This window comes from Oryzias latipes, chromosome 9 (assembly GCF_002234675.1).
Source record: "Oryzias latipes chromosome 9, ASM223467v1".
In the NCBI taxonomy this organism is placed as follows: domain Eukaryota; kingdom Metazoa; phylum Chordata; class Actinopteri; order Beloniformes; family Adrianichthyidae; genus Oryzias; species Oryzias latipes.
In genome coordinates this window covers 17,988,336-18,015,169 of record NC_019867.2, presented here as the reverse complement: position 1 = coordinate 18,015,169, position 26,834 = coordinate 17,988,336, and the positions used below count along the sequence as shown (strand labels likewise).

Below are 26,834 nucleotides of genomic sequence, written 5' to 3'. Positions count from 1 at the left end.
TAAGGTTTTTGATTGACACCCCTTTCCTACAATCTAGATTCACAGACGTAATTTAGTCTCTGTCACAACCCTGTTACCACACCTGGAATGTCCGCAGATCCAAAAACTGTGCGTATAAAATGAACTATAACTGTGGTTTGTATTGGGCTAAATGGAATTTCGTGTGGGGCACTTGCACGCACTGTACAGGTTGGCCTCTTTTTCACCTGCAGACAGCCGGTATCCAATCATAAGGGCAATTTTGACTGGCATTACCCCCCCCCCCCCCACCCATTTTTTAATCTAAAGTACCGGTAATAAATAAAATTTTAAGTTTTGTTATATTGGATAGCTAATTCACCAGTAGTAATAAAACCATGTGTAACACTGTATTTTTATTGGGAATTCTGGCTTCTTGAATGAAATGGGTACAAATTTGGTTTTGTAGCAACTCGCCCAATGGTTCCACAATAAAGTGGCATCAAACCAGCCTCAGGGATGAAGGGAAGTGTTGCACCTTGGTGCAAACAGACACTTTAACGGGGTTAATGTTTGTTTTGTGCGCCTTGTCTTCTTTGTTTAGTGTTTTTCTCTGAATGTACGATCGATCAAGGTGCCTTCTTGTCTGTGGGGCTACCACATTCCCAACTGCATGCATGGAGACCAGTCAGCCTAGCAGACTCATGCAGATGGAAAATTTTCCATCTGGCCTCAACTCCATAATCCTAACCAACACGAAACATTTTACTTCTCACAGAGAAACCTCAGTTAAAATGTATATTTCAGAATGGACTTCAGGGCCTGTGCGATCAGCTCCTCCTCGGGGCATTTCGGGTGGTCAGTGCATGTGACCTTCCCATAGCTGAAACCCATAACCCCCATTCATCCTTATTAGAAGACACTTACCAGGGACAGCAGCCAGAGTGACACTCTCCCAGCTGGGCTTCCCTGGAGAAAAACTGGAGTGCAGGCAGAAGTCATCACAAGTGTGTGTGAGTGTGTGTGTGTGTGTGCATGCATGTCTTTTTTCTCTGCAGATTGGACTCTGTGACTCTGAGATATACACAGGCTCATTAATTAGAAGCTCTCATTATCCCCCTTCAGGCTCCAGACATTTAATCAACACCAAGCTCCAACCGACACACACGCAAACATGCACTGACACGCTCACACACACACTCACAAACATTCACTCATGCTCAGCCATCACCCATGTTTCACAGCAGGATAAATTTTGACACATCGTCATCTAGCAATTGGGCTCTATAGAAAGAGGTGAATGAACGAATCCCAATGAGGGTTATTTGTTTTCGGTGACGTTTGGCACAACAGAGGGCTGGGTGTCATCGCTGTTTAACACTTTCATTGTTATAATGTTGTTAAGCATTTCCAAACAGATTAATCCAGCTGCTCTGTCTTTTCATGAAAGCATTCTGTCTCATTCTGCAAATCATTTTTCTTGTGTTGTAAATGTTAACACTAGAAATAAAAGCAATCTGTTTTCAAGGCCCAGTCCTTCATAAGTGATAAGTCTTCGGCACAGCTTTAGTCATACCTGCTGTATACAGTCTGCATTGTGCTAAATTATGTGCTGAAACCTTTTTTTTTATGTGGTGAATGTTGGAACAGGGTCTTGCAGCCCTAATGCCCCTGGACTAGTATTGTGGATTTTATTTTCTTTGAATCGGCATGCTCCGGATGAAAAGGCTTTTGTTTATCCAAAGGTGAAGCTGTTTCACACAGGGACACCGCAGTGCTGTGACTTAATAGTGAGAATCTATGTGATAATTAATCGGCCTCAGATGTTCAAGAGAGTTTTTTTGAGTATTGCTCTTTTTTTTCCATTTTCTATAAAGCCTTTAATCACATTTTTATGATGAAGCAGACAATTACTATCGAACACGCTAACACCTACAAAGTGGATAATTGTTGATCAGTTTGAAGTTTTGTAACTGCAAAAATGTGTGGACACACAACAGTTTCATTAAAAATACCCCTAATGTGCACAAAACCAGAAGACTTCTTAAAAATGCGGCTCAACCTCCAAATGTTTAAAGGAAACGCCAACATTTCAAGGTTTCTGGATCTGCTTTTAAGGTTTTTCTTAATACAGGTGCTATAATCCACTGCCCTCAGACTTGCACCATATTTTTGCTCATGTGTTTCCCACAGAGCCTTCTGGCTAGCTGAACAGATCTCCATCCATCCATTTATAGAACCCTCTGAATCCCTCATGGTGTCACAAGGCTGCTGGAGCTACCTCAGCTACCTGTGGGCAAAGGTGGGGTACACCCTGCACAGGTCGATCGTCTGTTGCACAGCCTGAGTATCTCAGGTTGTAAAAAAAGATCAAAAAAACCTTTATGGCTTATTTGAAAATGTTCAGCTTGTTTACCTCTTTACTGCGCTGCTTTTGTCAAGCAATCCAATCAGTGTGATCGTATCCAGATGTCTTTTATCAGCACTGTTAGCTTTTTCATTAATAAAGAAAACTATCACATTGGCAACGGAACACCACTCCTACAAACTTTATCAATCCAGATCCATTGGGTTCCACTGATTTGCCATGCGCTGGCAGATCAACTCATTCTAATCTGCTGCTAGAGCAGCTCATTTCAGCTGAAAATGTGTCTCTGCTGGAAAACTTCTGGAGTCCAAGGACACTTTTTACTGGAAGTGTTTTATGATAAAGTGAAGCCATGGCAGTGGCATTCCTAAAGCAGTGCTTAAAAACCGATTTCCCTCCACATTAGCGAGACAGTTGCTGTTTTTAGCCCACTGGATTGTGCCACAGTGGTGTAAACTGCAAGAAATAACACTTACTGGATGGAGCTTTGATGAATTTCTTTGCCTTCCATGAGCCCCAACGCCACCCTGATCCAGCTGCCTAACCTCCGGTGGACACACAACAGGTTCCATGCCTCAAAACAACTTTGCTTGAAACACCTTCAATCGAAAAAAGAACCTCTGGTCGGAATTTACCAACGGGACATTTTTGAGGGCGACATTGGCAAGAACAAGAAAAGGAAGCCCAAACTTTTAAACAGCTCCAAGTTGTGGAAAATGAAAGAGAGGGTTTTTGTTTCCCTCTGAAGGCTGGAGTCTGATTTCCTGTGCAGCTATGATTAGGAAAGCAGAGGCAGGCGCAAGGGAGCCCGCTTCTGTATGGAAATGCCAGATGACAGGCCCTCAACTGTGAAGAAACAGTTGCTGAAATGCACACCAGAGAAGCTGCAGACGGATCATCAAAAAGCATTTGAACAAGACAGACGTCTGTGTAAACCGGCTTTCAGTGTGGTGGAGCCAGCTTGAGCTTTTTTGAGAAGTGGCCATGAATGAAAGCGTACAATGCCATCTGTTATCAGATGATTAAATATATAGATACAGTAGCATGTAAATATGCAAAGTCCCTCCCACACACAATCACTTTGATCGCACTGCCAGCTGTGAAAGCGAAGGTATTGGCAAACATTTTGTTCGTGTTCATCCATGCGGATCACCAATCGGACTCCCCGCACGCAGCAGGAGTTCGTCCATAAGGCCATATGTCAGATTGCCCCCTCCTCCTATTTGTCTTTTGTCATCCAATTGACCCCAGGGTGCACTGTGGACCACGCTGACCCCTGAGAGAGTCCAGAGTATTGACCAGCTCACATCTCCATAGAGTCCATCACCTAAACCAATTTAAATCACAAGCCTATTGTTCAAGCTTTCACATCGACCATTTCCTTAATTCACTTTTCTTTTTACTTTGAGGTAATTTCTCATGAATAAGAAGCTGCTGTGACTCTAGAAAGGGCCATCCATGGTGGTACCTCTTCTGTGCCTTTTTTTTTTCTCCTAGAGACCATTAGATCTATTTTAACTGATGATGGCCGTTCTGCTTCAAAGCTAGTTTGATTCTGCGGCCGCCACAGTGATTGTGTGCAGCTTCTTACTAGTTCGACCACGTCTCAGGGTTTCAACCAGCCCACAAAAGGTCTGAGAGATGAAGGCTGTTATTATTTTTTCAGGATACTGAAAATTTCAAACAATAAAACTCAAGAAAGGTCATACATTTAGTGACATCTTGAGTAGCTCACAGCAGAGGAAAACATTGAAAATGAACATGCAACAAGGCTCCATCGGTGTCTCCAGCACCCAAGGTCCTCCATTCTCTGTGACTGTATTTTAGTTTTCATGGATGATTCAATCAGTCTTGTATTTCTGTGGAAAATTACCAAGGACAGTAGCTTCTATGATAGAGATCAAGGCAGCTTGGCAGTGCTGCATGGAGCATGTTCTATGAATGGCTTTGGCTCATTAAAATCATGCTTAACTGTGAGAAGGTTGTGCTGTAATTGCAGGATTTACATACCTGCTGTGCGGATGCAGTTGCACCTTTCTCTTTGTTTTCACACATTTCTCTATATTTTTTTTAAATCAAATTGAGAAAGAAATCCACTGAGACGTGATCTCTTTTAATGATCCAAAACAGACACCATCATATCCATATCAGAGTGGACGATAAATTCAGTAGACTAAATAAATAGAAAGATAGAAGAATATCTAGTTTGGTGTAATATATCTTGTTTTATGTGATTGAAGTTGAGATTGGCCAAATAAAGTATTTTATCCTTACATATCAATGGAATTGGTCATTTTTACACTCACAACAGTGAAAAGGTATATTCCTCCTAGTTTCAGTCCCGGAGGGGTTCGCAGATCCACAGCCCTCCTTCTGGCTGGGCGGCGGCAGCAGCGCAGAGCTTGAGCGCACGGCGCACCTTCTGTCAAGTGTGCGCCGGCGGCGCTATGACCCTGCGGCTTTCGCAGCTCCTCAACTCTCTTAACTGTGAGGCTGGGGAGGGGGGGGGGGCGGGAGGGGAGCGCAGGGGGAGGAAGTCACTGGAGAGCTCTGGTCCAGTTAGTTGCTGTTGCAGGAATCAGGGTTTCCTTCCAGCTTCTCCCAGAAATTCCAGGGATTTTTTTTTCCGGAGCGTGTTCGGTTGTACCCCCCCCCCCCCTCCTTCTCCTGCGTGTAATCTCAGCGCTTGTCGCGCCGTCTCCGGGCTCTGCGTTACTGCTTCTGCACTGTTACTTCTAAAAGTGTCTAGTGGCTGCTGGGAAACGGAATTTGATCACTGTGATGAATTTTTTTGCATCTCGGCTCGCACTTTCCTCTCCGCGTCGCGCCTTTTGGATCGGAGCGGACACTTAGTTTATATCCCCGCCGAACTAAACGGCATCGCCTCCTCTGACGGATGACCTCGATTTGAAGAAGAAAAAAAAAGTTTAAGAATATTTTTCCCCCCACATTTAAATCGCCTGGATTGGATCGTCTGGTGGCTCCGATCCTGCCTGCGAGCGAGGAGGGAGTGGGGCTTTTCTGGACTCTTAATCTGGATTTTACGCACAAGAACATTTTAGCCAAACGTTGCCAATCGACTGTGTCCGTGATTTGTGCTCCGAGTTTAACGGTGGATTTAACCGCAGTGTGATTTGTTGACTGTGCTGTCGCCCCGTTAAATTGCCGCAAAGCTGAGAGTGTCTCTCTCACACACACACACACGCGCGCGCGCACACACACACACAACAGCATGCATCGTTTCTTGGAGCAAATCTGCTGCAAAACCGAAGGAAGTGGAGAAACAGCATGACTCTGGATTTCTTTGAATCTACGGTCCATTCCCATCTAACATCTTAATGCTGTTCAATTTTGGTTTACAAATATGATGAAATGGCAGCCCCGGAAGAAGGTGAGTTCACACACAACAAGGATTTGTTTTCTGATTAGAAATAGAAAATCAAATGTTTATTTTTTTCTGGTTGGTTACAAGTTGAAGGTTAGCTCAACTGCTTTTCCAGTCTGTCCTCATCTCTAGAAGACAGCAGTAGTGACAGCAGCACAGTGCTTCTCACTGCTGCAAGCAACTGACTTTCAGTGCCTTTTCCAAGTTAAGGTTTTTTTTCCCTTTCCTATTTCAAGATGTTCTGCCTCTGGGTTTGTACGAACGATGTCTTTTTCTGGATCCATTCAGCCCCTAACATCTGAAAGTGGAGTCAAATCTGATGCTCACATGTTCAGTCCTCAAACGCTTCGTCTTAAGAGCGTGTTCCATCCATCTCTGTTGACCATATAGAAAGTGCATCCTTACATGCAGCTGTGTGTGGCGGGCTCTTGCATTGTGGGACCAAGGGACAAGTCCAACTTTTGCTTGATTCTAAAACCTAAACAAACGCTTTTTATGTTTATTTCAAAAAGTTTACAAATGAACTGACACATTTTCTCCAAAGCTCCCCTTTCCCCCCACAAGATATCTCTCAAAATGAGATTGGTTTACAAATCCATGAGGCTGTATTGTTTTAGCTGCCTCAGATTTCTCCATTTTCGGCACCCTGGGGTATTACAGCATGGAAAATATGAGAATCATCTGGGCTCTGTAAAAATTGTCTAGCATAAGAATGCCTATGGTTCAGATTTCTACCAGCAGGGGGCGCTTGATAGATAAGAAACAGCCAGTCTTTGCAGAGAGACTCACAGGAGGAAAAATGAAAGGATGAGAAACTCCTTTTTTGTTATCAGCAGTTTTCTTGAATCTGTTCTTGTCACAAGTTTAGCAACATCATATAGATATGTAGTTTTCTACTTTCTTTTTTCCCCCAGAAGATAATTTTTAAAGCTGCACAGAGGAAACAAGATAACCATCATGTTGGATCTTCTTTACCATCCAGTACATCAATACCCATGCAACGCTGCAGCAGCTGCTGGTGCTGTTAGCCCTTAAATAGCTGCAGTTATGAAGTTACTTGTTTGCATCAAGTGCTATTACTGTGTATGATCTCCCAGCCAAATGAACAGATGAATGTCAGTGATCAAAAGCCTGCCTTTTAATGTCAAATTATTAACAGAGTAAATAAGGCTCAGACCCATTCTTAATGACTCCTGCAGCTGTGCAGTTTATCTGCCAGAGTTGACCATGCTGTGACTCCCCCCCCTCCCCCTTTGTGGACTGAAAGCCCTACTTCACGACCAAAACTGATTCTCAGCCAAACAGAGTCCAGAATTTGATGATATGTCTCGAAAATGATCATTTTTATTGTTTAGTTTTCAGATTTACTCCATCACTCATTTTAGTCTCTGCAAAAAAAAAAAGGCTTTTTGTGTGCAACTGATTAATTCAACTGTTGGTTATCTTGCAGGCCAGATGCATATGCATGAGCGTTAGTACTTGGTGCACAGAGCTCAAGCTCGCAGGGAGTTGCTCAATATGAATTGCTTTTATTGTACATAGTGTTTGTATGAATTCTTTTGTCATAGTTTTTTTTTCTTTATTGCCCTGAAACCTCATTAACAGTGATGGACATCCTGTGGCTAACAGCATGAAGACTACTGGAATGAACACACATCTATAGGAGGCAATATTTGTACTCCAAGGTTAGGAAACAACCATTTCACAAAAGATTGCAGATTTTCTTTTCTTTCTGGTTTCCAGAATTTAATCTGTCTCAATACTCCATTTGATGAGCATTAGAAATCAATGAGAGGTGTAAGAGAATCACATTGATTCAATGTCCAGTCCACCTCCCCATAATGGATTACACAAATGAGTCGAAATTCCCAACGTCTAACGTTGAACGGAGCAGAGCAATTCTCCTAATGATGCTGGCAGAAACTTTGTGTGCTCTGGACGTAGAATGAGAGTGAACGGGGTTATGTGATTAACTCTCTCTTCCTGTGATTTGATGGAGTCGTTCTGAGTGGCTGATCTGATAAAGGAAGACAGATTTGAAGTTTAAATATGTAGAGAAAGGAGGCTGGATGACTTACTGCCACCATAAAAAGGGCTGTAAGGAACATATGTATTGGAAGATGCTGTCTGGCTTATAAAACTCAGTTTTTCTGTATAGAGTTCTTTTTTTGAATGTATACACAAGTTTGTTTTTATGCCGTGGTGGCAAACTTCAGGTCTCGATGGCTTTCCTTCAGCTTCATATTATTGGATCACACCTGATCCAAGTAATACGCAGCAGGTAGGAGAGGGAAATCTGGAAAACTAGTAGGGAAAGCATCCCAGAAAACCCATAGTTGGGTGCCTCAGGTTTAAGGAGTTGGCACTTTGTACAGCAGTACTGTAGTCCCAATGAGAGACCGATGAACTAAATACGGATTACATGATATGTGCACACGGCTGAAGAGTTTGGTGCTCTGGACTTTAGTTGGTAAAGTCTTCATTTTTACTTTTTTTTCCACTTCTGTTGAAAAATATTGGGCACGGCGCTCTCTGTAACTTAGTGTTTTTTAAAGTCCCAATCAGTTTGTTATCACAAACTCACTGGCTGTTAATATCTCCCAAAGCCTGCTCTGCATTTAAACTCACTTTATACCTCATGGCAGCAGCTGTATTGCAATCAAAAGAACATTTTGGGTTGTTTTAGTGGTCATATCAGGTGGTTTTGGGTATGCCACGGTTTTGACTTAAGGTTCGTCACCTGAGGGCGTCAAGCTGGGACTTACTTAAAGCTCAGACTTGTTGTTGTCAGCAGGCACAGCCTTGCATATCAGCCTGTGCTTATTGACTTTTTACCCGCCGGGATATTTTGTTTTCATGCTGCTTTTCCTCTTTGATTTCTTTTTTATTATTTATGAGCTCACTGATGGAGGGAAAAGGGCTTCCCCCTCCTCCCCCGGTGCTCCATCCGGGCCTGTGACATCTCATGGCTCGCAGCGGCACAACAGGTTTAGGGATGCATTTATACTGCAGGGGAAAAGCAGTCAGACACTCATGTACGAAGAGAAGAGCTCTGGTAAATCTGCCAGTCAGAGGGAAGATAGCTTGGGAGGGGTAAAGGTGCTGCATGGAGATTGCAATTTGCTAATGAACAAACGAGTCAGCCACAAGACTGAGGAATAAGAACACGGATAGGTATATATTAATTGTGTAATGATTAATCAACTTAATTTCTAAATTGATATATTAATACAATCGAAGGATCTTTCTGAGGCAAGTTGCTAATTGAATAAACCTATGCTATTATAAAATGTTCCTAAATGAAATAAATCGATTATATTGATATTGGAAAATACCATTTGGATTGAGACATTGTAGGTTCATTTTACTCTAATATAAAAACAACCAAGTGCATCACAGCAGACAACACGCATGTGATGGCAGCAAAAAATGATGAAACCATAATTCCAGTCCAATGTGTAGAAACACAGAATTTAGCAAAGACATGTGACCATACAGTGTGGTAGAATCTTCTAATAATGGTTTGTTGGATCACTTTGATGTGGAAAATCAACAGTGGGCTGAACTTTATGAAACAAAAATGTAAATGGATTTGCCATTTTTACTCTTGTTTACTTGTTTCTTTTTACACATATTTAATTTACACTTGATTATCTTGAAAAAATACAAGGAATCTGGAAAACTTTTCAGTATCCAGGTATTTATCTCTGAGTCACACTGGTTGAATTTTGGCTAAAGATGTCCTGAATCGATTTTAGGTCAGTGATTCGGATCGCTTAAAATGAACCAATTTCAACTATGAATCATTTCGTGAACCACAAATTATTAAATAAATTGATTAGTTAAAATGAATTGTTACAGTACTAGTTTAGGAAAGTTGGAGACATTGATGCAATTTGTGAAAAAAGACAATATTTAATGGTGAAAGTTGGGGTGTCCATACTTTTTTGGCATGTGAGCTACTTTTGAAACGACAATGTCTTAAAGATCTACACACACACATATATATATAGTATTTTGAGACTAAAATAATGTATAATAAACATAGTATTATGAATTATTAGTACATAACATTGTTTATGTACTAATAATTCAAAAACTACACAGTAAGTGTACAGAAATCTTTGTGAAGAGATAGTTTTGTATTAACAGATGAGGCGTTTTATTACAAAAATAGAAAGCAGCGTCTATCGTATGTCATGCTCTCCTGTAAACCGTGCAATGGGGGGAGCATGGCATTTCTAAAGCGCTGCTGGCCCTGTGGGCAGCAGTCGAGGAGTGCGTGCTACAGGAACACACTGCTACCTTAGTGGGCCCGGATCCATCGGACGGGAACTGCAGAGCCGGCAGCAGGCGCTGTGGCAGGACAGCTGTATCTGAAGGGGCAACTCCAGATCGAGGAGGCAGGCGGGGCGATCCGGGCCTCAAAAACACTCCAGTGGGTCGGAGTTGGCTTCTGCCGGGGACTTGACGTGCCGCGTGGGCAACTAGCGACTTTCCTGATTGCAAACAGTATTTGCGCTTAGTGTATTTAAACACACATGAGCAGTGACGTGTGTATCAGAGGATTTCCAATTGGCCGTTCTGCATGTTCATCAAGTCACGTACTTCTCGGTGAGGATTTTGATTCGCTGACTGATTTTTTAGAAATAAATTTAGATTTTTTTTGTTATTTACCAATGCTGGCCTGCGTTCTACCCTCATGTCCTTGAAGATCAACCGGTTGATCGCGGTCGACGTAATGAGCACCCCTAGGTTAAAGGAAAGAGAGCAGAAAGTGTGAAGGTGATAAAAGATTTGGCTTTAAGGAGGGAAAGCTGGATATGAAGAAACAGGTACTCTGTTTTTGATGCTGTTCTGTGTTTATGGCCTAGCATGTCACGTTGACCAGGATATGGTATGTGTGCCAACCACTGATCCATCCTGCTTTGGTGTGAAAAGATGTGGCAGGGGTTGGGGAGAATTTCAAATGAAGTACAGGTGAAATCTGCGTGCTGGCACTCGCCCTGTTAATCCCTGCCCAGCGGCTACCTTTGGGACAACTGGACAAGATTGGGAGAAGAAGGGGCGGTTTTTCCCTCATGTCTGTACCAGCGAAAGGCCTCTTGGGGAGTCCATTGTCAAAACACAGCAGGAGAGACAATAGTGACTTAGCCATCCTGCTCTCATTAATCCTCATTTTTGAAAGCTCTGAAGGCTGAGATGGATTTTTGGAAAGCAAGTGGTAAATACAAGAATTGATTTATGTGTAGAACAGTCTATTTGTAATGGTTTCCCCAAGCCTCAGAGCTCTTATTTCTGATTTGCTACAGCTTTTCTTCTCCCCTCAGTGCTTCTGTTGGAGTAAATGGACTCATGTTCAGGTTTATTGAGGTCATTGTTCCAGAGGTGTGGTCAACAGCTCAGGAGATGACCGCTCCTGGGGCCCCGACTATGAACAAAGCAGACTTGACTTGATGGACCACATCAATTGGAATACATTTCCTAGTTCTATGAAGTGGAACAGTCCTCTATTGGGCTCTTTTCTTTTTGTACTGTTCATTGGTTAAGCTTCTGTATTATAGACCCAGTTTTACACACACTGAAGAGAACCAGAGTCCCAGACATTAGACAGATAAAACATGTTTTGGATTACGGCTGTCGTTGGCTTTAGAGCCACATCCCTTCAAGCATATGGCTTGAACAACATGCATACTTTTCCGTGTTTCACAAGATTTGTCTGAGTACAGCTGCCAAAACCACAGTTCCTGCATTCTTCTGTAACTCCACTCTGGAATGAGTCCAGGGGAACGGGCATTATATCAGCTCTAGGGGCTGCAGCTGTCTATAGCCAGTAGAGCCTGGTTCTTTTTGTGACAGACAGCTTTAAGTGTTTTCTACAGAATGCCATTGCCCTGAACATCATTCTGATGCTCAGAAATCCCACTAATACTCTCTTGTCTTTAATCAGAGATGGCGTCCATGAGCTCTTCTGTTGAGGCAGAATTTTTCAAAGAGGTGACCATGATATAACAATTGGCTCCATGCAGCTGAGACCAATATTTCCATCTTTTCAGTTAATGGTCTTGCTGGGCACCCGAGTGGTCAGTGCCCTGTCCAGGATGACATTATTGATGGTTATAGAGTGTGTAAAACCATGACTTAAGCAGAGTACTTCTCCAAGGGGTCACAGAACTGACCAGGACCAGAACAGATTGATTAAGTTTCCTTCAACGTCACCCTGGTACTGCTGGCCTTACTTTTTATCCATTTTCTATCCGTCATGGGCATACTGAGGGTAGCCAAGAAAAGCTTTTACTGCTAGCTGTAAAATCTAGCAGTCAGGAATTAGCTGTGGGACCGAGCATTACCCACTGAGCCTTTTCCACCTCCCTCCTCACGCGTAACTTTGGGTATATTTATATGAGACTTATATTGCGATATTTATGTCAGCCATATGTTTATAGTTGCTTAGATATATGGGCCAGGAGCCTTGCCTTGTCTTTAGTGGGCTCGTCTCCTAAGGGAGATTCATGATTTCAGCTCCCTTAACAAGGCAGATAGACAGCTGGTGACTGACAGGCACACTAAGATATAGGCTGTAATGAGGAGTGCAGAACAAACCGCTGTGGTTCTTCCCCCTCATGTGTCTCCATCTCAAACAATCTCATGCCTCATAGATTTTATATATTTAACCGAGATTCCTGTGGTAGTCTAATAAATATTTCCAGTATTGCTATGGCTCTGTTTGTTCCAACGTTTAGCTCCTGGTGCCTCCTAACTGGCCCCTAATTATAACTAATTATCTTCTATAGGTAGGATCTGATTCCGAGCCCATGGGTTGTTGGACATATTGGACGTATATTGTTTTCTTGGTTTTGCTTGAAGTCACTAAGAAAGTATTTATCGTGACAAGTGAGCGATCTCCTTGTGTCAGCTATAGGCCACAATTGATTGAAAATGCAAAATGTTGTCATCCATCAAACGACAGCAGTACAACCTCCTCCGTGTTTCAACCTTCCTGTACTTCTTCCTCTCTGATCCTCAAGGTTGTTCTACACTCATGTGAGGGAGGGAAGGGGCGGGGAGGGGGGGTCAAAGGCCACACTGGAGAAGGCATTGTTCAGCAGTCAGAAGAGGGCTCCAGTTACCAATGGCATATTTGATGTGTCAGCGAAGTCTCTGCTCTTTCAAAACACTGCATGATCACTGTCATGGACCAAACTGAGACCTTCCAGTGCAAAAACACACATCAATCTATGCTTAAAAGTGTTTTTTTTTTTGTAGTATTTGAATCATCAACACAAAAGCTTGGAGCAGTTTTCCGTTCACATTTTGCTGCTTATTTCATTCTGGTAACATCATATGAAAAACTGTAGATAGAAAGCAGCCTGTTTTGGGTCAGTCCTGCCTCTTCCCTGTGGTAAAGTTTGGGACAGGCTCCAGAGGCCACTATGGCCTTATTCAGGATAAAATGATTGTAAACAATGCATTGATTAATAAATGCATCAAAAACGAAACACAATGTCTTAATAGTAAGTATATTTAAATCAGCAAATGTTTATTGGAATTCAGAAATCATGCCATTCCTCATATAAAAATCTTAATATAAGAAACATTAAAAAAAAGATGTGTTTAAAGATAATTTGCGAGCAGCATCAATTCTGTGGCTGAATGTTTCTGCTGTTAAGCAACAGGCTTTCAAATGTTACTGAATAATTGGACTAACTGTTCCAAATAACTCTATATGTTATATTCATAATTATAACTTGTGATTTAAAAAAAACAAGAAGTTAGCAAGATGTAGAAGGAAAATAACACAAAGTATTTTCATAAAAAAAGGGGAGAGACCGTAATTGGATACAGCAAAAAATTGTTTTTTAGGACACATGAGGAACAAAAGCAGTACCGGTAATTAATCATCAAAAACATTTATTGCATGTGTTTTTTGTGTGTTTCACCCTTCTTTTAAAACTCTGCTTTAAAGTTTTTCAGTATTTTTGCATGCAGACTCCAAATCTGCAGATTCTCAAATATTTTATTTATTGAATAGGAAAACAGCAAAACCAGGTTGGAAATAATGTCATGTAATGATAATGTCACAAGTCTGATTTATATAGCAGAGATAATCTAACTGCCTTTTTTTGGTTTCTTTTTTAACAAAGCAATGATTTTCTTAAAGAGTTGTCCTTTTTTAAATGGGGCCTATTGAATTTTAATGAAGGCTTAAAGACAGTCATCCTCATAAAGAGAGACCCAAGCCATTTGCCATCCAGTTGATGGTGATTTCCTTACCCTACTCTTATATGAATGGTCTCTTCTACCCGGTTACAGCTTCGTCTAAAATGTTACGTAGACACAAATATGAATGGACTAAATAGTCAGTTTGTGGACACCCGTTTCTGGATGGGATGTTCCAGCCGTGTTTGAGTTAAAAAGGTATCTGCTGAAAGGGTTCTTCGTGATGAAATCATCCAGACCAATAGAAACTGTTTCATGCCTTGAAAGCTGCTTTTTGTTTCACATAAAGACCCATCTTTGTACACTTACTCCAATGGGGGCTGTAAAATAAAGATGCATAATTTCTCAGTGGAACAAAACACTTAAACTTGGCACAGAAGAGCTAATGTAATGCCTCAGGTGTGAATTCTACCCTCTCTTATTTTCACTTGGGAGAAAAAGCCCCTTTTTTCCATCTACCCCCCCCCCCCCCCCCCAAAAAAAAAAAAAAAAAAAAAAAACTTAGAATTTTCCAGCAATAAGTGTGTCACACTTTCTATTTCTGAATAAAGAAATCATTTTCTTTGGTCTTTTTGAAACTATAGCCAAGCTCCGATCCTCAAGTACAGACTGAATGAATAAACATTGGGCAAATCTTATTTTACTGAAAAAAAAGTCATTTGTCATTCCTGCATGGGATTTTTGTAGCAGATGTTCGTGGATATTTTTTGCTTGTCTCCGTCAATGACCATGACTCCATGTGTCCGCCAAGCTCTGAACAGCTGCGGTGGTCCTTAGCAGCGTGAGCATGTCTGCCTTCAGCAGATCTGTATAAGGACTGCAACCCAACTTCTTCTCTTAAAGTATTGGGTTTCATTTCCTCTCAGACAACTGGGACATTGTAATATTTATAGCACAGCCGAGCACAATAGCTGAACAGCTACCATCTTGAATTCATATGAGCTCCTCAGATGCTTTGCAGCTTAAGTAGGGTTGGTTAGGGCTAAGCTGTTGACACTTTGCACCATCAGATCCATTTCCTCAGCTTTCTGATGCTTCGTGTTTCCATCTCTGGAGTCTGAGTAGAGCTCCGCTGAGGGTGGCACATCTCGGCTGGCTTCATGCAAGTCCTATGGCTGAAATAGAGAGCAGGTGTTCGGAAATGAAACAGACCTCCACGTGTCAAAAAAAAAAAAATGTCTAAGCAAGCAGTATTCATCTGGGAACAATTTATTTACTAAGCAGTTGTTGTCTTTAAATTTATTTTTAGCTCTTTGACACAGGATTCCAATGTAATAAATGCCCTCCGAGAAGTTTGCTTTTTATTAAATCTGGAATTTTTCTTGACGGAGTCATCAAAAGCCCCATTTAGGACGTTTTAAAAAGGGAAAATAAGAAAATATGTACATTTGGTAACGTCGGCTGTGTTTTCTTCACAAGCAGGAGAAAACACTGTGCTAAATTGAGTCAGATTCTGCTGATTTGACAACAATAGGCGTCCATTGATTGACAAGGAAACCTTTTCAGCAACAAGTTCAGAAGTTCATAACCTCAGGAAGTACATTTGCAATCTTTTGTTGTAGTTGTTTCCCATTTTCACCACAAATGGTGCAGGAAACCTATAAATTGCACATTGGCAAACATTCATATTTTATAAGATTTATTTATTTTATGCTACAGGCTGACCATTGAAGCTGCTAGTATCGGGTACATGTGCTACCCGATACTAGCCCGTGTACCTACACTTGGATGTGAAATGTCAAAGCAGTGCAAGTCATGTGAATCTTGCTCCAGGCTTTTTCTTTCACAGGTCTGTTCCGATTTATGGAAGACTTGGTGTCATATAATTCCATCTGGGCACAAACTGCAGTTATTAATTTCTCCGTCATGATCAGGTTTTAAACTCTTGACACTTCCAGGAGTTAAAAAGCATGCTGCCCTAACATCATTACCAAATCAGAGTCGCTGTTTGTTCAAAGTTCAACTGGTTTAACTTTCAAGGTGCGTTCAAGGGCCGCACGTTTTGTATGCGGAGCTCAAAGACAAAGTTAAAAACTTGCGTAGCTATGCGTTGGGTAAATTACTTCTAAAAAGTAATTGATTACTTAATTTAGTTACTGGATCAAAATTGTAATAAGATTACTTTACTAATTACGGATTTGAAAAAGTAATTCACTACTCGTTACTTTACTTTTTTTCCTCTCATACAGATTCTCAGGAGAAAAACAGTTTGCACAAACTAGATCTTCTTGTCTTTCATTTAACTTTATTCTTTAAAGCAATGACCTGTATGAACATGCTTCAAGACACAACCTGGTTTTATTAGAATTGAGACAACAGTGTAAAAAATGACACAAAAATAAGTTACAACACATGTGGTCTATATACAAAAAAACCCAAAATGATCTCCGTTTTGTTTCATTTAACCGAGAGAAAATGTCAGAGTCTACAAAACTTAAGTAAAGAAGTAACAAGGGGTTTCTATGGTCCAGTAATTGTAATGAATTACCAAAATTTGAACTGTAATTCGTTAGGTTCCTCCGTTACCGACAAAAGTAAACTACAGTAATTTGTTACTTAGTTATCTGTTACTCCCAACAAAGGCTACGCGTTACTGCGAGAGTTTTAAATGTGGAAGCCCCAATCGAGTGTTTATTTGGACTTTTCATTGTAAGTGGTCGCTTGATCACAAGTTGCCGAGGGCGCTGTGAACATAACATTACTGTTAGAGCAGAAATGAAGGCTTCTTTTTTCCACATGTTGCTTTTAGATTAACTGTTGCTGAAAAAGAAAATATAAAAAAGAAAACTCTGTCACTAGGTGCACCTTAATCATTCGTTTTTAACAAGTGGGCGCAGAAAAACAATCTCCTGTTTAAGTTGTCAGTCCTTTTATCTTTTCTTTCATGTATTGCTTTGTTCAGGAAAATGAGAAGTGACTTGAAATATGAAATGTATTTTTAATCACACGTAGAGAAATGCAACGGCTGGGATGGAGCTGTCACTGTCTACAAGACTGCCTCAATAAAATGAAATTTCTCATTCCCACCACAGAAGTAATCATTAGAATCTGATGAAAAATGTCAGAACAATCGGGAAACTGCAGAAGAAGTGTGCAACACTTAGGCTGCTGCTTTTGCACATTGCACAGTGACCAAGTTTCTGTAGTAAATGAGGTTTGTCAGTCTGGTGGCAGTGTGAGGCAAACAGACAGATGGACTGGCAGGTTGACAGATAATGGAGCTGTGAATGTGACAGGCGGCACTTCTTCCGTGACACCCCTTTGACTGTTATCACAGTCACTTGTTCCTGTTCTCCAAAAGAGACCCATTTAGTTCCCTGTCCTCGTTTCCAGCAGAGATGGAAACTGTCGCTCTGTCACCGGAACTGTTTGTCTCCAGAGACTTCCTCAAAACAACAAGAAACAAAATCCTTCTCTTGCACTCCCTGCAACTTCAGTGTCTCATTAGCTATCAATGCGCTTGCTTTGCTGTCACAATCAGGCCTCATCTGTGAGGGATTTCTTGTTTAAGAAATTAGTGTCAAATGATCTTGTTTGAGGGTCTGACTCGTCTTGGCTTGTGTGAAATCCAGTGGGATTTGGGATGGGATTCCATATCAGAGGTGGTTGGAAGTGGGGGGAGTCCTGAAACCTGATTAGAATATGGCTTGAGTTAATTAACTAAGGATCTTTTTCTCATTCCATTTATCTGTCTGTAATCTAATTACAGATGGTGATTTTCCAGCTCCTATCAAAATGAAATGTAACTGGTCCCATGAGTGGTTTCCTCCACTTGCCACTCATCCACCCACTTCCTTTTCATCTCCTAGATGCCTCGAAAGAGTCATCATTCATTCGCTTTGGAACAAAAACCCAGTTTTTACCTGTGAAATCCTCAAAGGGTCATTCTGCTTTTGTTAAGAAGGGAGGAATGAGGCCAGTGTGACTCAATATTGTAGCTGAGCCATGGTGTTACCCTTGAAAAATGGTGGGATAGAGACCATTTCAGTGTCAGCAAGGACTTCAAACATAACCATGAACAGATGGAGAACCTTTCATATTCTTTACTGCTGTCCTGTTTCCCACTGTCTTTGTTCTGCCCCCCCCCCCCCCCCCCCCCACACACACACACACACTTCTTGATGTATTTTTCGTTGAAAGTTCTCTGAGTGAAGCAAACTTCCTCATGCTGACATGCTCTTTTGTTTCTGCTTGTTGAAAATCGTAGCAACGCTTCATGGAGGCCGATTGCTAAGATCAAGCGCCGCTCTGCAACTGCCGTCGCTTTGTATAAACCAAGTTAAAGGCCAAAAATGCAATTTAAGCACCTCTGTCTTCCGTCAGACATGGCACTCAGTGCTGCTTACATCTTGCTTGTCTTCTGTCTTCATTTTTTTTCTCAAAACGCAAACCCCTTCATCTCTCCACATTTACCTCTGTACTCCGTCTTTATGTCTGTGTCTCTCAGGAGGAAACGGCTGTTTCTTGAAAATTGCCCTGTTTCTCACATTTCATTTCCCAAAGTTGCGGCAGGTAGAAACAGGAGTGAAGGGGGGAAACCTGCTAGCCCAGCACATTGGCAGAAGTGTGAATTCATTAGTCTCGCTGGCTCCTTGAAACAGGAGAATAAGAGTTTTTTTTTCTCCCCCCTCAAATCAGCCGGAAACGGGGCTCCTTCTCCAATGCATTTCCCTGTCAACCCATCAGAATGTGTGCACTGGCATCTCACATGCGTCCCTTGGAATTAAACAGGAACAGGCGTTTAACACTGAAGCACTTCAGACTTACCTAAGTGAAGAAAAATATCCAGACATTTCCATTATTCTGTAACTGTGTAAGTCTGCAAAAGCAGAAAATTAGATATCTGTGGAGCATAAAATTAATTCGGAGACCTCTACAAAAGGTCAAAGGATATTTTCAAACTAAACCCACGATTAGCTTCTTGTTTGACATACAGCGCTAATGCTCTGTAAGAAGTCAGCCAGTGTGGAATTGGTATGTCCAGTCACGCATAATCCACCTTTGAAGTCTATTAATTTGGTTGTGACCTACTAAGGATTGCCGATAAATTTAGCATATTGTTCTGATTCATGTGCATAACATTTGAAACATTAGTGGCCTCGACAATTTCTGCCGATTTTGCGTGTGTACTCCCCAGTTTAATCGTAGTCCCAGATTAAAAAAACAAGGATGTGTGTCAGCCAATTACAGTTCTATCTCTGTGTGCCGCAGATTCCCTGTGGTCTGTCTGCAGCCCCCCAAAGACACTAAAGCCCCCTATTTTCTATTGCTTCCCAATTTGTTGAGATCATTTTACTGAGATTGGTGTCGTTTTAAGGGAGGCGGTCGCAGGTGATTATGGTGAAAGCCCATAAAAAGGCGAAATGCAGATGATCCCTAATCTCTTTTTGATGAGTCGAACCTTCTTGAGTTATTCCTAACCTCTTTATCTCATCCTTCCATATACTTTTTGCCCAAGGCCTTTCCTGTGCCCCACTGACCTCCCATTTTCCCCTGTGATTTCCTTCCTTCTGATATCCCTCTCCACACTTATCATTCCTCTTTCTGATTTCTCCTCTCCTTTTTGCGGCTCTCCCATCTTTTTTGGACCCTTTTGGCAGCCGACTCCTTTCATGTGCGGACGACACGAACCGACCCTGTGTAAATATGTGGGCTAATCCAGGCTTTTATTAGTTTGTGTACATGAATATTGCATGATTAGCTCCCTGCACTGGCTCAGATTAATTCTTAGTCTTTTCCCAATGGTTAATTGAAAACTATCTGACTAACTAGAGTGGGTGCTCATGCTGCAGAGATCTTTTCCTTCAGGCAGCGCTGAGGCAGCTCTGATCTTCCCTTGTCTACCTGCCCCTCAAGCCAAAAGCCCTTCTTTAAACGGACTCCAATCAAAAGGATCTCTTGGAGGAGGCAAAGTACTGTGTTGGGAAATGAGGTTAAGTGTGCAGACTGACCGACCTTGAGTATTGCAGTGCCTGCCAACCCCCCCCCCCCCCACCCCCCATATCAGAATCTGACAGCCCAGGAGAGTGTGGAAAAAGAAGGCTTGGAGGGACGAGTTGTAATTGGACTTGGATACCAGAGAGTAGATGAAGCATTTAAGGCTCTAACCTGTCTATTTTTCAGTGCATGAAGGGCGCCAGATGACAGACTCACCTCTGCGGTTTCCTGACAACTGCTTCCTTCTCGACCACAATAAACAACATGCACTTATTATTGCAGATCCATGTTTAATTCCCGTTTGGGGTTGCAGGAGCCTCTAAGACAGACACAGCGAGCAAAACATGTCAGGGAGTTCATCATTTTTTTTTGGCTTCCCTTTTCCGTGCTAATCAAAAATTCAGTCTGTGGGGTGCTATTTTAAAGAAGCCTCCTCTTCTCTATCTAATCTTGCCTTGTTACTTGGGGAAATGGGGTAGACTCTTTAGAAACAAGGTCCTCTGTGTTGCCCCTGGTCACAGATTCCCTTTCAAGCAGCTAATTTTATGCAACACTCATCATGCCTTTGGTGCAAAGAGAGAGACAGAGAGATATTATCTTTAGGTGCCAAAATAGGAGAAGGAAATTGACTGGAAACTTCTTCCACCCTTAAAAGCAAGCGGCATATCACCATGGGAGAATGTTTTCTACCTCTATCCGCTTTCATTTTTTAGTTTTTCACAAATCTTCTTTTTCCAGTTTGCCCTTCTGTTTCACGTTTTATGTGCCAGGGTTGGGGAGATGGGGGGCCTGTGTTACACTACTGACACAGATACAGTCTTTACTACTTCCAGCTCACCTGCTATAGATTTGTTTCTGTCCTTTCTTTCATGGTCTTGATGGATGGTTCAGTGTCATACAGGCTTTATTGGCCTTATATTTGTTCATGATTGATTCAATGACACGCAGAGTGGATGCAAAACCAGTGCAGATCACATACATTTCAGCATGATATGCAACCCCAAGACGCTGGATTTAAGCTGTGCGTTAGATGAACTCAAAACAAAACCTTTTTTTTAATGAGAAAAGGTTCTTTTTTTGTCGATCATTCAAATACCGGTAGTCACATTTGCGTTTTTCTTACTTTATCAGAATGAACATTTAGTATTTATAAAACTATTTCAAGGCTGTAAAATTCATTTGTAATTTAAAGGCCTTATAACTTATCTTAAAGGAGGATGTATATTTAAAGCAAATTAAGCATAAAATTGCATTTCTGAGTACGTGTTTGTTCAAAACATTGTGAATCAGAGCAGACCGAAAAATGCAGTTTGGAAAAAAGCATTTTTGAGATGTAGGATAAATTATTTTATACATAAAAAATGTAAAAATTTAGTATTATATATATCTACTATTTTGATGCATCCACTTGCAGACGACTAGATCCATGTACGTTTTTGTTTTCCTCGTCTGAGCTGACGTCTGACTCTAACCATTTCTAACCATTTTTGTTGGGGGTGTGAGCTCTCAGCAACGGAAAGGGGAAGGGGGGTGGGGTTACTCTGCAACAACGAGCTTTCTGCAGAAATCATGTCCTGGAAAACTTCACTCTTTAATATTTTTTGGCTAAAAACGGCATAATCATAATTAAAAGGCCACTGGGAATACTTTCAAAATAGATCAAAAGATGATCCAAGTGTGCCTTTAAAGTAAGAGGGCAACAGCTGATGTCATACCTGTTAATGCGCAAAAACACACATTAAATTCTCAAAACTAGCAAATCTCAAACCCACTATTTTTCTTTATCTGTTCATGACTGCTGACATCCAACTTTATTTGACCATAAAACTTGTTCAATTTTCTAATCCCTGTGCAATTTCCATTTTTTGCTTATCATGGTTTATTAGATCAAGACATCCATTTTGCTTTTCAAGAACTCTGCATGTAAGCAACATATTAAATAGTTACAGTATGCGTTTGATAATAATTGTAAAATAGGTGCTAGTTTACTTCCTGTGGATTAATGTATGTGTCAGACTATGACTTCAGATCAGAATGCACAGTTCAAAATCAAATCTATCATGTTTTTTATTGGGTTTTGGTTTAAAATATATATTTACTTACTAGAATGCTTTATTAACTTTTTTGCAAGATCAGTATTAATGGCATTTGTTTAAAGGATGAATATTTAGGCACCAAAAGCAAAAGTGTGCTACTCTGCTCCTCTCCTTTTGCCTCATGTCCTTCCCTTTCTCTGTTTTTGCAACATGACATGGCAAGCTGTGAGTTTGTGTTGAGGCCTTGGGAATGGAAATGAGATGCACGGTGGCACAGTGTCAAAGAGCAGCAGATTGAGAATTAGCCTGAATCATGCAGGAAATGTTTTCAGATGTTTTTTTTTTCATTCAAATTAGCCCTGAATATTGGCTTGAGAGCCAAGGGTACAAAGAGAGGTCTGCTGTGGACACCTGCTCTATTAACCCCACATGATGTATTTGGGTGCGATGCATGAATTATCTGAAGTGCTACATGGCATTCAACGTGCGCTAGTTATGTTCTCTTTGTGCATGTGGCCCAGGAGAGCACGAAAATGGAGAACAGAAAGCTAGATTCAGCTGCCTTTAGCAACTTATTAGTTGCCAAATGAGGTATGTTTTCTCCCTGTTTGTTTTCCCGAAAGTTTTTCTCTTTCATCCGTAGTTAAACAGTGAATGTAAACTTGAGCAGAGGGAGGGCTGGCTTCAGACTGGATTATTTATGGGGTATGAGCTTGTCGTGGGTGTTTGACTTATTGCAGGGTCATGGGATGTGGGTGGATTTAGGCTTTATTTGATCACTCTTACTTTGCCATTCTTAACCAAGTCACGTCGCCCGTCGGTGATCACAGTCACCTCCAGTATCTGCATCTGTGTCTGTGTGTGCCCGCCTCCACCTTTCTTCACAGCCTGCACTAGATACTATGGATCGAGACCACACACACAGCTAATTAACTGCAGCTGCTCACGTTTCAAGCAGATGAACAATTTTAGATAATCTCACAGTTTTTCTGATCTGTTGTTCTGTGTTCTTGGATGTAAACAAAAACTCCTTAATGATTTCCTTTAAAATGGTAGGATTGAAATTGAAATTGTGCAGCTTTCTAACAGGATTATCATGAAGGCAGCAGTTTCACAGATAAATACAAGCAGCTGATGAGAATCTAAATCCTCTTTTATGAAAAACTTTGACCAAATAGAATTGTCAATAAACGTATGTTAGATTCAAAAACACAGATCACAATTTTTTTTTTTTTAAATTATGACCAAATACCTTCCTTGAAGGAGGCCGTACCATGGTCTGGGGCTGATATTTTTGGGACAGACCTAGAAAATGCAAAATGTTGGTCTTTCGTGTTTCTTGTGTACGTTATTCGTCGATGTTCACAGCTGTCCGTGGAGGGTTTTGGGCCGATGGGTCTTTACGGGTCTTTACGTCAATTCAGTTTTGAGCTGTTCAAAATTTTGGCTCGGCTGAGAACTACCCAGTGTATGTGGGTTTTGCGTAGTACTTATGCAATTTTTACGTAAATCTTATGCAATTGTCTGTGATTTTTGGGATATGCATATGCACAATTTGTGACTTTCCACAACCGTTCCACATATAGTATGTCCAAGTATGTAGCTGACTTTTATATCCCGTATACATTTAGATTTGTAGCAACTTACGATTGTAATAGTCACTCAGTCCTTAACTAATTGTCTTTGAAATGGCCAAAAAGAAGAAGCTTTCTTCTGACAGTCAAACAAGTGTTTGTTCAGTCTTCTTCTATTTACACCCTCACAGACCTGAACAATCCAGAGGCTCAGAGAAGCCTCACTGTGAGAAATGTAGTTATACTTTTTTCTCTTAACATCACCTGACCTTGAGGTAAACATGTTAAGGTGTTCACTTTTATAAAGGTTGGCATCAGTTTTCACTACCTTTCTCTTGTTGACCTTTCTTTTCTGAACCTCTCCATTAAAGTTGATTCTTTGTGCATCATTGTCATTTCCTTCTGAAGCACAAAAACGTTTGTTTTATTACAATTTTTTGTGTGTGGTCCTTTTGGTGAAAAATAGATAGAAACACTGTAATGAGGCGTGTCATATCAGTATTTACTCTAATGCTGTATTAGTACAGTATACTGCATATTGACCTCAGCCTCCCCTTCTGTCCTTGGCTAGCATGTGTGTGGGTGTGTGTGTTGTGTGTATGTTAGTGGGCTGGCTCCCCTGTTCTGCTTTTAACCTCAATCTAAAGCCATGACTGATGGGACTCACACGCCTCCCCCTGCTTCACCTCTCTGAGATGATATATGTTTGCAGAGAAATTTATCTTCTTCCACTTGGTGTGTGTGAGGGATTTCTAGCCTGGGTGTTGGTGTTTGTTTTTGTTTTTTCTCCCATCAGACTGGTGTTTTCTTCTTCCTTTTTTTCACCATTTAACTAGGTAATAACAGTGTCTCCTGTCCCCATTGGCTGCACCTCTTGACTAAGTCTTGGATGACTAGTAGATATCATGTCATAGATGTTAAATCTTTAATGCTCGTGGATGTAGGAGATTGCCTTCTTCTTGTCTTGATTAAATATTTAGGTGTCTGAATAGAGCGTTTGACATTGCGAGCTGGTAAAGGACCCTAATGGTGGTGTAAAATGCCAGAGCATAACTGAGTGCCAGCTGTCTTTTTGGTTGGAACTGTGGGGCCACTGGGACCTCGGCTGAAGGAAACTGGTTGCACACAGCGAATGCAAGGTGAGAGGGGAAGTTATATTTATCTATGTCCTACCTTCTTGCAGAGTCTTTTTTTTTTTCCACTTCTTTGCACGGCACACACCTGGCTCTGATTGAGAAACCTACTTTGTCTTTTTCAAAATAGAGGACAGTGTACAAGGGTAAAAGCACAATGGCACATATAACTAATGTGGATGTTATTTTTTAGATCAAATTGGAAACCACCAACATTGTCTGTAATAGAGTTCCAAAGTTGAGGTTAACTGAAAAAATAGAGTTTGCAAATGCTGCACAGAAAGTAGATAGAGAGTTAGTGGAATATCCAGCATGGCTAAAGTGCAAAGACAGACAGGCTTGGTTTAATTGCTAAAAATCAAAGAGCTTCTGGTGCAGCAAATGGCCCGATCCATTTACCTGACATCTTTGTTCACTCACATTGGCACCATAGAAGATTTTTTCCCCCTTAGAGGTAGTGCCTTGAAGTCAAGACTGACAGAAGCTGCTTGCAGTGGTTATAAGTTAGTGCTAAATTTATTGAAAACCACTTGAAATTCTCTTTGCTCTTTGGTAGATCGATGATGTGTTTTTTCCTCTGTGGATTCGATTACTGTTGCACTTTTGAGCTTTTGAGCATCAGCTATAAAATGTAGAATTTTATATGTGGAGCATGGATGAAATGTGCTCAAATTAAAATGAGAGGATGTTTGCAATAAAAACATATTTATTACAGATACAAGTGGTTTGTAACTTTTTTTTTCTTTCCTGTTGCTAATGTCGGAGGTTCAGAATTTTGGGATGATTCTTAAAACTTCCAGTCTGGACTTTCTAAGCTCTGGGAGGTGGAGGATATCAGACCTGCACTTGACATCAGGCCCCATGAATCGTCCTCCATGAATGATCTCCATTTTGATATCCCCACAATGCCTGCTGCAGATTATCTGAATTAGGTGTGTCCTTTTTCAATAAACTGCAAAAACAGGGCTAGATGGGAAACAACCAGGACTCTAGCCTTTGACTATGCCCGAATTCCCTCCCTACTCCCTAACTACTAAAAAAAAACGATATAGTGCGGGACTAGCTAGTGCTCCACTTTTGTTTTTTAAATGGCAAATTTGATGTCAACAATTTCAAAAAATGAAAACCTAATCAATACGAGCCTTTTGTGAAGACTATATATATGAATCCATTGTGTTCTGATGATGGAAAACCTTGATGCTTGATTAAAAAAAATACATTGACATACATTTTTTCCCCCAGCAAAAATTGTTCAAATGCAATGCATTGTGGTCTATATTCCCCAATCTAGTGAGCAGAGACTTTCTGGGAGATTTGTCGGGCACTCGATTTTGAAATTGTACATTCGGACAGCACTACAAAACGGCGGTTTGAGCGAATGTACTATATGTTGCACTAAGTAGTGAGTAGTAAAAGGAATTTGGACACAACTCTTTCTGTTCACAAATTTAATGCAGAACAGGAGGTATTCAATATTCCGGTTCCTCAAAATGCTAATGGAAGCAGGGATCAGAAGGGAGTGATTTCTTATTGACCTTAATGTAAAAAAGTCAGATTTTACACCAAAAATTAAACTTACCTGCAGCCTGCTGTTATAAATGTTGGTAGTTATCTCCACCCACTCAACTGTACGTGTTTTTGGAGAGGGTTATCCCATGGGTAATTGTTCAGTGTATACTTGTGATCTTTAAATCACTTACTTACCAATGGGCACTCAACAATACTGTCTCCCAGTGTTCTGGAAAACTTACAGTGGAGACGTGCACTCTGTAAATGGCTTTAACTCAGACCAGAGAATGCACAAACATACTGAACTACTTGGTACTTTTCCCATCCACACAGCAAAGTCAATCCAGTTGTGTGCCACTCATAACAGCTACACTCTGTAGCTGGGAAGATAAAAAGAAGGGAGGCAAGTTTAGTCCAGCTGGAGAACATTCCCTTTGCTCAAAAGAAGAAAACAAAAGTAGAAGAAAAGCATGTCAGACTTTGCCGGCTTGTTGGACAGCCACCAAAGACACATGAGGGAGAAGAGGAGGACCTCCACATGCACAGCCTAGAGGCAGAAGCATGCTTCTGCTCCACAGTCGGATCCTGTTTTGAGGAGCATGAAAGCAGACTCTACTCCTGTGATAGCTGTGAGAGCCCAGTAATACCCCATGATGTATGGACTAGATGCTTGGATCACAGTTTGGCATATGCAGTCTGCTTAGATGCCAGGTT

At 41.1% G+C, this 26,834-nt stretch overlaps 1 protein-coding gene across 3 annotated transcripts in view; it reads left to right on the top strand.

The window, feature by feature from the left end:
- The window catches only part of ttc28 (tetratricopeptide repeat domain 28), a 222,596-nt gene that overhangs the window by 74,158 nt on the left and 121,604 nt on the right, over positions 1-26,834 (top strand). Inside the window, exon 1 of one of the 3 annotated variants that reach the window (XM_011479365.3) lies at positions 4,891-5,717. The exons of the other annotated variants lie outside the window; for them this stretch is intronic. Coding sequence (XP_011477667.1) covers positions 5,691-5,717 — 27 coding nt within the window. The 5' untranslated portion in view covers positions 4,891-5,690. Of the gene's footprint in view, positions 1-4,890; positions 5,718-26,834 lie in introns of those variants that run through there. 3 annotated transcript variants of the gene reach the window in all.